Source organism: Nyctereutes procyonoides, unplaced genomic scaffold (genome assembly GCF_905146905.1).
Source record: "Nyctereutes procyonoides isolate TBG_1078 unplaced genomic scaffold, NYPRO_anot_genome, whole genome shotgun sequence".
NCBI classification, from domain to species: Eukaryota; Metazoa; Chordata; class Mammalia; order Carnivora; family Canidae; genus Nyctereutes; species Nyctereutes procyonoides.
This window is the reverse complement of record NW_026575049.1, coordinates 23,901,644-23,916,073: the sequence shown is the minus strand read 5'-3', so window position 1 is coordinate 23,916,073 and position 14,430 is coordinate 23,901,644. Positions and strand designations below refer to the sequence as shown.

The 14,430-nt window shown below is 56.3% G+C and overlaps 1 protein-coding gene across 2 annotated transcripts in view; it reads right to left on the bottom strand.

Moving 5' to 3' along the window:
* Positions 1–12,978, bottom strand: part of NFAM1 (NFAT activating protein with ITAM motif 1) — a 38,078-nt gene extending 25,100 nt beyond the window's left edge. Inside the window, exon 1 of one of the 2 annotated variants that reach the window (XM_055328905.1) lies at positions 12,857–12,978. In XM_055328905.1, coding sequence (XP_055184880.1) covers positions 12,857–12,956 — 100 coding nt within the window. In that variant the 5' untranslated portion in view covers positions 12,957–12,978. Of the gene's footprint in view, positions 1–1,369; positions 1,504–12,856 lie in introns of those variants that run through there. The other variant, XM_055328906.1, reaches the window with a different exon arrangement.
* Between the last annotated feature and the right edge of the window lie 1,452 nt (positions 12,979–14,430).

The window sequence follows — 14,430 nt, the reverse complement described above, 5'->3', positions numbered from 1 at the left end:
CCGGAGCTGGGACCGCTGCAGCTCAGCTCCCACTCCCCTCCTAGACCGTGCCTCCAACACACCCCCTCTGGGGTACAGGCTACTCCAACTGGCTGCTAAGTGCCCCCCCCCATTAAGGCTCAGTGCTATAGACAGATCCACAGTAACTCCCGTGTCCACAAATGGTTTTCAGCTACCATTTGTTGAACCCCCAACGAACATTTAAGGAGTACCAGTTAGGTCACAGGCCCCATCCCAGGCCTGGAGGGGCTCCCTGCCCTGGCATCACGGAAGCAGAGGGTGCCAGGGGTGGGAGGGCTCATGGGGAGGGTATTACTAATCCTGTCTGGATGTGTGGGAGGAGGACCTGTGGGAGGAGGGACATGCTGGTGACCTGGAGCTCTGGAGGTCACCAGGGAACGGAAAGCAGGCACATGCATGGATGGCAGGGCTAGAAATGGCCCGAGGATAGAAGGGAAAGAAAATACATTAAAAATGTACTCTGGCTGGGCACGACACAAGCCCTCTGTCAACCAATCACCACAACAATCCTTTGAGACAACATTTGCAGCCCCGTTTTGCAGACAAAAGACCCAAGAGGGTCTTAGAGGCCCAGCAGCTCAGAGCTCCCGACTGGTGGAGTGGGATCTGAGCCCAGGCCTGCCTGTGCTGAGAATGTAAAACCAGCCCCCAGGGCTAGCAGCTCAGACTTAGGCAAGTGTGGCCTGGCATAGGGCTGGGAGCCCTCACAGTGACACCAAGCACCGTAGACATCAGCTGCTGAAGACAGGGGTTCGTGGGATTCCTGGCACAAGCCACGTCTTTTCGCAGTTGGTGGACGGGTGGCCGCATGACAGAGAGCAGGGGTCACTTGGCCTGCCTTTTGTGCCTAGTTCTCACCCCAGACCCAGAGGGGCTTCAGCAGGACCCTTCCCAAGCTTGCAGTGTGTCCCGAATGCACAGTGGCTGGTACCCATCTTGCACCTGGTGGCGGTTGTATCACACTCTGTCCATTGTTTAGGCAAAGGGGGTATGTCCCCCATGGAACAAGGTGGGCCAGCACGGAGTGAGCTGGCTGGGGATCCTCTTAGATTCTCCTCATGGGCCTCCAAGAGGGATACACAGCCCAGGGAGGAGGACCAGGGGGATTTGGATTCCTGGAGGGAGGCAGAGCCACAAGAGCCCGGATGGCACACCCCAGTGACCCACGAGAGGGGGTCCACTGCAAGCCCTGTGAGGACCCAGAGCACAGGGCCAGCTGTCCACAGCACCTGACCAGCAGGGCTCCCTTGCCCTCTCCCTGCTCCTTCCCAGTCCCCTGTCTCCACCCAGCTGACACAGGGAAGGACCGGGAGGGGGTCTGGGGGGAAGAAGAGAAGAGGCCCCTCACCTCTTCCTCTCACGCAGGTCCCAGATGCCGCCTTCAGCATGCATCAAGTTCAGCCTTTGGGGGAGCATCTGGGTGTCCAGAGGTTGAGGGTCTGCCTTCAGCTCAGGGCGTGATCCTGGGGTCCTGGGATCGAGTCCCGCATCGGGCTCCCTGCATGGAGCCTGCTTCTCCCTCTGCCTATGTCTCTGCCTCTCTCTCTGTGTCTCTCCTGAATTATTAAATAAAATCTTTAAAAAAAAAAAAAGTTCAGCCTTTTGGCTGTTCCTCTGGTTAGAGAAAGGAGAACCAGGACTTGGTTTTGACTGTGAGTGACCCCAGGGCAGAGTGCCTGGAATAGGCCAGGATGGCTGGGCTTTCCCCCAGGCACCGGGGCACAGGCCCCTATATGAAAGGCCTAAAGGGCCCCAGGAGGAACACAAAGTTGCTCTGCGGATAATTCTCCAGGAGGCGGGTGGGGTCTTGGTGCAGCCTGGGCCGGGACAGGCACAGGGAAGAAAATGCAGCCGGGAGCCTGGATTGTTTTCTGCAGGGAGATGGTTCATTCAGTTCACGAGCTCCCTGCCTGACAGGGAGAGGGCCTGGAGGTGGCCGAGGGCAGCGCGGAGGAGGGGATGCGGGCAGGTGGATCCCCCACCTGCCTGTGTAACTGCTCTTTCCCAGCGCAGAAGGAGAGAAAGGAGGAGCCGTAGGGGCGGGGAGAGTCCGAAGGCTGGGGGTGGGGATGGGGGTGGAGCGTGGGCCTGCGTGGATGTGGATGGTGGTGCCCAGCAGAGAAGAGGGCCCCCCTGGTGGGTGCAGTCCAGGAGGGGAGGGCAGGAAGGGGAGGAGCAGGCCCAGCCAGAGGACCTTGTTCCTCAGGGCCACCACCCCAGGCCAGCCCTGCCCCTGAGCTTGTGACACTTAGGGCATCCCCAAGCCCACCCTCCCCACCCCTCCCCACTGCAAGCACAGATGGTTCCCCTGGGCAGGGCAGGCTATGCTGCTTTGCAGGAGAGTGTTTTTAGGGAAGGCGTGTCTTCCATCCCTCACTTCTCAGCAGCTCCAAGGACTGCTACAAAGCCTGGGACGCCGCCAGATATATGGGGGTGAGGGGTGCCTGGGAAAAGCCTAGTTTCTACTTTTTTGAAAATTTATTTATTCTTTATTCAGAGAGAGGCAGAGACACAGGGAGAGGGAGAAGCAGGTTTCCTGCAAGAAGCCCGATACGGGAATCGATCCCAGGACCCTGGGATCACGCCCTGAGCCGAAGGCAGATGCTCAACCGCTGAGCCACCCAGGTGTCCCAAAAGCCTAGTTTTTTGAGGCATCAGGCCTGGGTTTGGATCCCTGCTCTGCCACCCAAACGCTGTGCAAACTTGGGCAGGTGGCTTTCTATCTCTGAAGCTTGATGTCTGCCCAGAAAAATGGGAGAACAACAACGCCAACCTTACACAGTTGGCATGGGACTAAAAGGAGCCAGGAACAGTCAGAGGCTGCCACAGGGCCAGGCTGCCTTTCCCCAGTGACAAGAAAGAGGCAAGGGAGTTGGATGAGTCCTGCGTCCTCACTGAGTCTGGAAAGGCAAATGTCCCACGTAAGTGACAGGCCTGCAGTGCAGGGCACATGCAGCATGGAGTGGCCTCCAAACATGACAGCCTGTCTACCACCTTGGGCCCTGTCCCAGCCTGGACGCAGGGGAGTGGGTGACCCCCTGGGGCACAGACCCTGGGCCTGGTCCTCAAGGCTACCCTGGCAGGTATTCAGTGTGTAACTACAGGAGCTCTGAGCCCAGAGGACCGTCCCCCCAGCAGCCTCCACTGTTCTTCCCCCATCCTGCTTGTCTGTTCCCTGGTTGGGAAAGATTCCGTCTACCACCTGCTGGCACCAGATCCTTCCCTTTCTGGTTCTTCTTTTGAATCTGTGGCCATTTGAATGGTGTTCTTGAGAGGTGGCTGGGGGTGCCCCACTCCCACCCTGGCCCAGGGACCACATGCCGAGTCCCTGGGGGGAGAGATTCACAATCAAAGAACTTGCCTGGATGTAGGAAGGATACCCACCCCGTCTGCCCTCCCCACACCCTACACAACACACCCCCTGTCCACCTGCCAGCTCCAGAATCCAGGCTTCTCTCCGCGCAGCCAGAGACCTGCCTGGCGCTGCTCCCAAGGGAACCACAAACACCTTGTCGACCTTGCTGGGTGCCCACCAGAGGAGACCCAGGAAGGAGTCTGAAATCAATTTACATGATGAGGACAAGCAGTTCAAAAAAATAGAACAGGAAGCATTTTGTGCGTAATAAGGGCACTTTTTGTGACCTTCTGGCTCTAGTTACAGTCATACAACCAGGTTCAGACAGGGTCATACTATAACATGCATCCCTTAACTTTGGATCACCTTTTAAAAAAAAAAATTGCAAGTCCCTGGGTTGGAAGATCCAGTCTTCCAGTCTATGCCTCCAGCTCCCCTTCACCCACTACCCGGCAGACGCCAGGCCTGCCAGGCTCTGCAGCCTTTGCCTACGTTATTCCCACTGCTCAGAAAGCCCTCCTGTTCCCTTCCTCTCCCAGGACTGTGGGATCGCCCTCTACACCTGAAGGACTCCTTTCCTTCCTGAGCCACTCCGGGGTACATGGGTCCCCCTGCCCTGAATAGACTCTCAGGTGTTGCTGTTAAGCCACGTGATGATAAGCACTGATATCTCTGGGACACACACCCCTTTTACAGATGAGAAAACTGAGGCTCTGAGAAAGGAAGAGGTTTGCCCAGAAGCACAGCCAGTCAGTGGCGAGGATGTGAGTTTAAGCTGGGTCCCTTTGGGTCCTTACCCCCATGCTCTTAACTCCTGCTCTGTGGCATGATTTTTAAATCCAAAAGCAAGAAAAAGAAAACATTTCTCAAATGAAAGAGCTGCACCCTTTAAAGGGAGCTAGAAATTCAGAAGCCAGGAACGCCTGGGTGGCTCAGCGGTTGAGCATCTGCCTTTGGCTCAGGTCATGATCCCGGGGTCCTGGGATCAAGTCCTGCATGGGGCTCCTTGCATGGAGCCTGCTTCTCTCTCTGCCTGTGTCTCTGCCCCTCTCTCTGCATCTCTCATGAATAAATAAAATCTTAAAAAAAAATTCAGCAGCCATTTCCCTAGATTTGGGTCATCTAATAGGCAGACAGGTCCAGCAGCGTATGGTATCTTCAGACCAAGGTACTCATCAGAACTGACCCTTCAGCTTAAGGGGGAAACAGCTTCGAGGAGGGCCTGTGGCTCCCAGAGCAGAAGCAAGTGGCCGCACAAGCCCTCTACAGACCTGTCCCTTGGCAGCACCAGCCAAGTGTCCAAAGGGCCAGCCATGTCCCCCCTTCACCTCAGCGACGACACCACCCGCACCCAGAATCTGGCCCTCCCTCCCACCCCCCGCACTCCCCTGGGCTGCCCTGGCCTCCTCGCAGTCCCTGTGACCCACCAACTTGGGGCCCAGGCCTGGGCCCCAGGTCTCCCCTCTGCCTGGAACGCCAGCCTGCCTGGGGCCCGGAGCATGAGCATCGGCATCCTCAGCCAAGGGTGTGAGAGTCCACACGTGCCGATCAAAGGTATCCATTCCAACTCGGGTCGATTCTAAAGGAAAGCACTTTGATTCCCCAGCTGCAGAAGAAAGCAGTTCCCACGGTCTTTATTTTAGGCATGGAGTTTTGCCCTCCAATTTAATTCTGGCATTTCTCAGAGCCATGCCTTTTTTTTTTTTAAGGCCCATCTGAAGAAGGGCTGCTGGGGAGACAGAGATGTGGGGTGCTGGTTTTATCACAGGGCTCCGGCCTGTGCCTGAGCGTGAATCCCAGGTGCCGCAGAAAACTGGGTGAGTCCTTCAGGACACACGCATCAAACACAACGGCACGTGGCCAAGTGGCTGATTAGGGAAAAACGTGTCGCAGGCGTCGGAAGGCAACCTTTGAACAGAGAGTGTGTGTTATGAGGCTTTTAGCGCCGATGCCCTCGGAACACTGCCATCAGGCTGGCTGTCACATCTTTCAACACCTCTGAATTACACAGATACAGAGGGACACGGCCTGCCTCGGGGGCCATGGCCACAGCCTTCCCGCGCTCCGTTCTAGAGCCTCCAGACTTTGGGCCCCGGGTGCACCGTGGCCACGCAGAGCCACGAACCAAGTGCAGAAATGTCGAACGTTTGGTCCAGAAACGTAGAAGCTTCTTGGGCATTGATTGGCATTCGTAAAGCAGCCTCCTTCGACGGGTTTGAAAAGGCAAGTTTCTTGAACTCTGCAACATGCTTGAGGCTGTGGTCTGCAGGAGACTCAGTTTCTCCCTTTATGCCCTCCTCTGCCCTCAAGAAGGGTGTCAGGATGGGGTGGAGATGGCGATAGCACCAAAGAGGCTGAGTGGGGGTCCCGGTCCTCGTCCCTGGATGGGTGTGGAAGAAGCAGAGCAAGGGGGTAGACCCCACCAGGGCCACCCCTGCAGTGTGTGTCCACCCAAAGTCCTGCCAGGGAGGGCTGTCCTGCCACTGGGCAGAGCTCTCTGACGAAGCTGAAGGTGGGGAGACAAAGGGAAGTCTCAGAGTCTGCAGAAACCTAGAGGAGGGGAACAAACCCCGCTGGCCGGGGGCAGAGGTTTCCAGGAGGGGCCAAAGACTCTTGGACTGGGTCTTTGTTTATTTGTTTATTTATTTGTTTGTTTGTTTTTAAGATTTTATTTACTAATTCATGAGAGACACAGAGAGGCAGAGACACAGGCAGAGGGAGAAGCAGACTCCCTGCAGGGACCCTGATGTGGGACTGGATCCCGGGACCCCGAATCACGCCCTGAGCCAAAGGCAGACGCTCAGCCAACTGAGCCAGCCAGGTGCCCTTGGTCAATAATTCTTCGTGTAAGTGAACCATGCTCACTGTAGAAGTTCTAGACACCACAGCAAAGGATCGAGAACACTGAAATTGCCTGCGGTCCTGCCACCCTGACATCGCAGGTGTGGACCTTGGGATGAGTTTCCCACATCTCACTGTACGGAGCTGGACTTTGATACAAGACTAGCAGGCAGCCAGGTTGGGGGGGGGTGCAGAGAGGGGGTTTCAAGCACAAAAAGCTCTCAATGAAGCTTCTAGAAGTCTTGAAACAAGACTCCTGTTGCCATTGGTAGTTGAGGGACTCAAAAGGCACAAGGGGAGTTCTAAGGGTGGTGGTGGTGGGGCTCTGGGAGGTGGGAGGATGGGGAGGGGCCCAGTGTTGTCCTGGAAACCCAGGGGGAGCCTTGGTGGACAGAATGCCAGGCAGGGAATTGACAGGATTACATGTGTGTTAGAAAGATAACAAGAAGGGGGCACCTGGGTGGCTCAGGCGGTTAAGCGCCCGACTCTTGATTTCAGCTCAGATCATGATCTCAGAGTGGTGAGATCGAGCCCCATGTCGGGCACCCCACTGGGTGTGATGCCTGCTTAAGATTCCTCTCTCCCTCTCCCTCTGCCCCTCCCCACCTCTACAAAAAGAAAGATAACAAGCGAGATACTGTAGAGTTCCAGTCTTTATCTGCCTAACACCCTGGCATTAGGGACTCATTCTGGGGCTTGGGACCCCTCCCCCTCTGGCCTCCTTTTCAAATATAAATGCTTCTGGGTGTCAACACACTAACTCCTCCTGTAGCCGCCTTAGCCAGATCACGTTTATCCTGACTTCTCCTAAATCTCTCTCTCCCCAAAGATCCAGCACAAAATCACTCACTGGCCCCCATCCTCCCACAGTCTCTGCCGTGCCAGTCCTGTCCTTGCCTCCTGTCAGCCTCCTCCCTCCCTTAGCAAGAGGAAGTCAGCAAACACCTGGAGGCTAAGCTTTGGCTCCTTTCTGGCCTTGACCCTCACCTGCAGGCACCTCCTTTGACCTTTCCTCCTCCCCCCAGAGCTCCCCAGCCAGCACCTTCTCTCTTTGCCCATTCTCTGGCTTTTCGCACAGAGCCCACTTCTCAAGGTTGAGTACTGGTTCCCTGGTGCTGTCCACACCCTTCATACCTCTAAGCTCCTGACTCTCAGAACCACAGGTGAGGGCAGTCCCGGTGGCTCAGCAGTTTAGCACCGCCTTCGGCGTAGGGCAGGATCCTGGAGTCCCGGGATCGAGTCCCATTGTCTGGCTCCCTGCATGGAGCCTGCTTCTCCCTCTGCCTGTGTCTGTGCCTCTCTCTCTCTCTCTCTCTCTCTCTCTCTCTCTTTCATGAATAAATAAATAAAATCTTAAAAAAAAATTAAAAAAAAGAACCAAAGGTAAACGCCCTGGCAGGGCAGCCCGGGTTTGTCGGGGACCAGGAGAGTGGGTACTACAGAAAAGATAGCAGAGTTTGACCTTGACCAACAGGTTGGAGTCACCAGGTGAGCAAGTGAGAGGACCCCTTCCAGGAAAAGGGAGCAACAGGATAAAAGGCTTAGGGGCAGGCAGTCATCCAGCATGGCTCCAAAGTGGGGTGTGGGAGTCCCTCGAGGCAGGGGCCTGGAGAAGAGCATAGCTTGGGGCCTGGGAGTGGGAGGGTGTCTTATCCAAACCCACTGCAGCAAGGGGCCAGCTGATGGCAGCAAAACAGGCTGCCGTCGTGCTCCAGGGACCCATGAGGGATTGTCCATGTGCAAAGGGTTGTCTGGTTCAAAAAGGAGTTACGGATTCAAAGAGCGGACGCTGGGGCACCTGTATGGCTCAGTAGGTTAAGCAGCCGACTCTTGATTTCAGCTCATGATCTCAGGGTCATGAGATGGAGCCCCCAGGGTCAGGCTCCTTGCTCAGTGGGGAGTCTGCTGGAGATTCTCTCTCTCTCCCTCCCTCCCCCTGCCCCTTCCCCTGCTCAAGTGTGTGCACACACTCTGTCTCTCATAAATAAATCTTCAAAGGGCAGGTACCCTTTTAAGTTTTTAAATTTTGAGATGAGTTGCCAGGTGGCCTTCAGAAATATGCCTTGGAGAAAAAAAAAAAAGAAATATGCCTTGGACCCTATAACCAGCGCTGCAGGCAATGCCTCTGCTGACTCTGGGAAGCTAGCCTGCCTTGCCTTAGGTTGTGCTCACGTGGTGCCCCCTTCCCTGGCCCACCAGCAGCAAGCACAGATCTGACCTGGAGGCTCAAAGGGGCTCTGGGTTCTGACCTCATTCTCTTCCCCCACAGTCCACACAGTTGAGCAGATACACACCAGGTTCATCACACCTCCTTTAGAGGCATTCTGTCCCCAGGGTTGAGGGGCTTGGTGCCAGGTCCGAGGGCTACTGCTGGTTCTGGATGTGCCTTCCTGATACCCCTGGCAAGAGGCCTGCATAGCTGTGTGTTGAGTGTCCTGACAGTGGGAGCTGGTGACACGGCCAAGTCGCCCACAACTCAAGCCCAGGTCCTACCCTCTTGGAACTCCTCCTGGGGTTGTCTGTGGCTGAGGAGCTGAGTCCATCCCACTCTCTTTGGTATCTCCTGGGCATATCTCTGGGTGCCAGGCATCGTGCTAGGAGTTGAGAAATTGAACCAAGAAATTGAACCTTGCATTTCCAGCCCGCCAAAGCTCTCAGTCCCCACAGGGAGGCAGACAGCCCGGGAAGAAGCAGCCTTCGTGGGAACACATGCCCCCAGAGGCATCGGACGCATGTGGGACACAGACATGAAGCACCTGAGATGTCAATCGTCGCTAAAGAAATTGCAGTATTTCCATTCACAGGGACACTCCGCAGCAGGGGTTGACACACATGTTCCGTAAAGGGCCAGGTAGTAAATATTTCACACTTTGCAGGTCATATGGTCTCTCTCGCAACTACTCAACTCTGCCGATGTCGGTAACAGCAGTCATAGATGATCTATGAATGAATGAGCGTGGCTTTGTTCCAATAAAACTTTATTTAGGGACCCTGGCATGTGAATATTGCATAATTTCCATGTGTTGTGAAATAATCCTCTTTTGATGTCCGTCCAACCATTAAAAAAAAAATCTAAAAACCGCGCCTAGCTCCAAGGCCATTCCAAAAGGCAGAAGGCTGGATTCAGCCCTGGGGCCGCCGTTTATGATCCCTGCTCATGAGCAACGAAAATATACAAACTATAGCCACACTGTCACCTGGATGGATCTTTAAAAAAAAAAAAATCACTCTGAGTGAAAGAAGCAGGTCACAAAGGAATACACCGCATCGCTCTGATGACACAAAGTTCAAAACCAGGCAAGATTAATCCATATCGTTCAGGGACACGTACAGGATAAAACCATAAAGAGACGCCAGGAAGCAATTGCCCTAAGAGTCGGGATGGGAGAGAGGGGGTGTCCAGGGGGCGGCCACGGGGCTGAGGGCTCCGGAACCCTGCAGCATTCTCCGGGTGGCAGTCACACGGGACTTTGTTTTCTGATATTTATTGTACTTTGCTGTATAGGTACGAAAGCTGACAGCTTACAAAGAGGAAGCAATAACAATAGGGCCAACCAGAAGAGCATCCGAACCCCTACCTGACAGGCATTTATAATCCACCTGGAAGATAGCCCAGTGGGATTCGCATCCCACTGCTCCTGAGAGACCCTCCTCTCCCGACAACGTGGGACTGAACCTCTCCCCTCCCCTCCCTGGGCTCTGCCTTCTGACCTCCCCGTCTTTATTCACGCTGCGCCTGCCACCCACCCACCTGCTCCCCTCCTCCCCCTCTCCGCTCCCAGGCCCCCGCGAACACTCCCCCTGCCCCACCTCCAGTGGAGAGGTGCTTCTCTCCGCCTGCCTCGAAAGCTCTTTATTGGGATTAGACAAAGATGAAAAGCAGAGGCCAATCCTGGCAGAGGCTCGGAGCTGCGGGAAAGAAGGCGGGAGGCTCCTGAACATCTTTTGGACAACAAAGAGAGCTGTGACACCTGAGTCCAGAGCAAAGGGGGTGGGGAGCAAACCTGCATCGGTAACTCTCTCCTTGGGTCAAGTTGGGTCATGTTCTCTGGGTGGGCCTCAGCCTTTGCACCAGGCTGAGAGTAAGGGTTGTTCACCTCCGGGTCCCCTCACCCCCCCCCCCCAGGGCCTAGAACCCATCCTCCTCAGGGGATATTTGAGAAATAAATACAGCCCGGGGTTCTGGGAAGGCCAAGTTCTGACATCTGCTGAGGACGCAGAGCCTCAGAAAGGTTAAGGGACTTGTCCGAGGTCACACAATAGGCAGTGGAAGAAGGTAGGACCTGAGCCTGGTCCGCCGGGCCCCAAAGCCCTTGCCCGGTAGAAGCAGGGCTAGAGCAGATGCGCAGCGGCTCCCAGGAGTCTGGGGTTTGGATGACTCACCTCTGGGGGTGAGCAGTTGCCCACGAGACCACAAGTGGCTGCGAGACCCTTTGAGCAAAGTAGAATTTGCGGAGAGCTCGAAACACTGGAGGGGAGCGGGCCTGAGACCCGGCTCACGACAGGAGGAGGAGGGTTGGGAGCAAGGGCAGTCCTGGGACACCATCCCACAGTGCGCCAGAGGCCACCGGCAAGGTCACAGGGACCCCAGATTGGCTCTGCTAGGCTGGCAGGTAGCTGACATTCTCTGAGCTCCGTCCATGTGCCCGAACCACTCAGTCTCAGGGGGTGACACAGGGAGGTCCTACTACTGCACCCATTTAACAGAGGAGGCAGTTGAGGCGCAGAGACATCAGGAACCTGCCCAGGCCCCTGCGGTGAACATCAGCGCCTAATGGAAAGGCAAGCTGATTATGCCCTGGCGTATGTACCCAACGTGCATCAGGGAAGTGGCACGCTGTCCCTTGGCTTCAGGGACAGACAGACAGAGTGAGTCAGGGCAGGGGCAGGACCAGGAGTGACTGTTTGTGGGTTCTCTGCCGTTCCAGGAGGTTCCAGGGGACCCTGAGGGTTTTTCACCTCTTGTGAAAGAGCAGACTTTCTCTTTTGTACAACCTTTGCTGCAATACTGGGGGGGAGGGGGGATCCTGCTGTTTTATTTACAGTTAAGACGGTTACAAAAGTGCCTCTTAGCGCAGTGTCCCCGCAAAGTGTGGTCCGACTGCTGTTACCCAGGTATGCTGGGTCCCTTCTGGGGAGGAGGGGCCACACCAAAAGAAATGATACTAATTTGAGGGAAATTAAGTTGGAAATGACCCAGTTGGATGCACTGTCACCAACAAGCTGCATTTCCTCGGGCCATCTTGTCACTGGCCATCTCTGGGAGGGGGCAGGAGGGGGTGCAAGGTGTGCAAGATGAAAGGGGATGATGTCACAAGGGGCCCAGCCCAGGAGCCTGCAGTAGGGACCACAGTCAGCTCTTGCCTCCCTGGGGGAGGGAAATTTTTCTATGAGGAATGTTCTTTTTTTTTAATATTTTCTTTATTTATTCATGAGAGACACACAAAGAGAGGCAGAGACACAGGCAGAGGGAGAAGCAGACTCCTCGCAGGGAGCCCAATGCAGGACTCGATTCCCCGACCCAGGATCACGACCTGAGCCAAAAGTAGATGCTCAGCCCTCAATTGCTGAGCCACCCAGGCATCACATGAGGAATGTTCTCTACAAAGAAAGCCAGAGAGGAGCCCTGAGGCCCACTGCCAAGGGTCCTGGCTTAGGGTTCAGGCTGACTCAGGTCTAAACCTGACCTCCACTCATTGTCTAGATCTTTACTGTTTATGGTATTAAATGAAAGGCAGAGGATGAAGCAGAGTCGGGAGCCCTCCTGGAAGCCTCAGAGAAGAGCAGGTGAATAGGAAGAAAAACATCTAGGCTGCACAGCAGGGTGGGGTGGGGGATCCAAGTAACCCCAGAGGGCCAGGGCTGCCCAGGGAGAGACTGAGCTGTAGGGAGGGACCCCAGTGAGGGCAGCCCCAGTGAGGCAAACCCCTGGGGGTGTCCCCCCAACCTGCTCAGCCAGGGATCTGGATGGACTTGCCCCAAGGCACATGCCCGCAGGCCTGGCTTGGATCCAGGCCACCCAGTTTCTGAGCGGATCTGGGACCAGGGAAGGGGGTGCAGCGTTGGCCCTGGAGAAAGGCATAAGCTCCTGTTATAAAATAACACAAGGTGGCCTCTGGGTGTACTTCAGGAAGTGGAGACTGCCACCCCTTCTGGCAATAGTGACAATTTTGTGTCCCAGGGCACAATGCTTCTGTTGGCCAGCCCTCGGCCACCCCTCGTCTCCCTGGTTAGCACGGGGAACAAGACTGAGGCTGACCCTGCCACTTGGCAGGGACAACCTGGTGACTCCACCATCAGATTCCTTGGGGGCAAGCTGTCCCTCCCAACCGGCCCCACACCTATCCTGACGCCCCCCCCCCCCATACCGTGTTGAAGGCCCAGAGGTCAGGCGGCGGGAGGAGGGCTGTTAACACAGCCAGGAGGGGGGGAGCACTGCCCCCACCCCAGTAAAAGCCACCTTGGCAAGGCATTAGCTAAACATCTCCTGGCTCCCTGAAGGCTTCCCTTGTGAAGTCTGCAATGTTCAAACGCAACCAGCAAATCTCCCGAGACAGGTCCCCAGGAATTAGCTGCACCGGCAGATGAAAGCCGCTCTGATGTGCGAGCCAGAGAGCTGGTGGGAAGGAGGCAGCGTACCTGTGAGCTGCAGGGTCCAGGGGAACAGCAGCAAACCCAGGAGCCAGGGGCCCCAGGAGGTGGCCGGCGGGGCCCACCGCCACGGAGGCCGGCTCTCCATCCGGGCCTCCTGTTCAGCCTTCCTCTTTCCTCTCGTCCTCCGGAGGGGATGGCCTGCTGGCAGCCGCAGTTCCCCTTTGAGTTCCCACAAAGCTCCTCCCTGGCCTCGCTTCTGCTTCCTCCGGGCCTCACTCCGTCTGCTCCCCTTAATGACCTTGGACTTTCTGAGCAGGCAGTGGGCACAGGCCACCAGGTGAGGAATCTGGGGTTTCCTGCTCCACCCCGTGTGGTGTGCTGCTCCCGTCCTGGGTGCCCTTCTAGCTGGTGGCCCATCCGGTAGACACTAGTGACCGAGGAAATGCAGGAGTCCCACAAGTAACTCTAGGGCTTGGTTTAGCTGCTCACATCTGAAACTTTTTTTTTTTTTTTTTAAGATTTTGGTTATTTATTCATGAGAGGCAGAGACAGAGGCAGAAACAGAGGCAGAGGGAGAAGCAAGCTCCCTGCGGAGAGGGAGTTGGATCCCAGGACCCCAGGATCATGCCCTGAGCCAAAGGCCACCCAGGCGTCCCACATCTGAAACTTTTAAAACTGTGTTCACATCACACAAATGTCCCCTCAGGAAGCATCCAGGAGTCCCTGGATATTGTGCCCGCCCGAGGGCAGGGTTCGGGGTGGGGGGTGGAGGTTGGGAGGGTCAGGTAGGCAGGTGCGTGATGGACAAAGGGACAGGCAGTCAGGGTGAGGACAGGAGCCACAGGGCCCCAACCCTGGCTGTGGCCAGGTGGTCAGCTGCCCTCCTCAGACCAGTGGGGGCCCCGTGGGCACAGTACAGAGCCCCAGCACTTGCCTCCTCTCTCATCCACCTGAAATGTCCTTCCTTCCTGAAGCTTCCCTCAGCCTGAGCTCACTCCTCCCCCACCAGCAAACAACTGAATTGCTTCCCCAGCCGGTGGAGCCACAGCCCCCTTCCTCGCCCCCCTTCACCACCACTACCCCCCAGACACTGACGACGGGTAGGATAAGGCGTGGCCACCACCACCCTGCCCCCAGCACCCTGGGCTGTTACCCTCGGCATTCTGGAGCCCAGCCCGGGCGAGCTGGGTGAGGTTGGGGGCACAGACATTTGTCCGCATGCCCCTGAGCAACCCAGGGAAGGGGGCGCGGAGGTGGAGGGGATCCAGAAGAGGCTGGGGTGAATGTGGTTGAGTTTGGGCGTGTGCCAGCACTTCACCGCCCCTCTCCAGCAGAACCCACTAACCCTCGAGATGAATGCGATTATCCCAATTTGAAGACAGACAAAACCGTGCCCCCAAGAGTCTGCGCAACTTGCTCAAGATCAGGGCAGGTGCGTGGGGCCAGCATCCAAGGCTGGGCTGTGCGAAGCCTGCTCCTTTCTCCCCGCCTCCACGGGAGCCCTGCTCGTGGCACAAAGGGGGGACCCTCTCCCCTCGTCAGCTTTGCACGTGCACCCTGAAGGCCGATGGACGCTGTTTCCTCTGACCAGCAGCACGGGAGGGGGGGTGGAGGCCGGG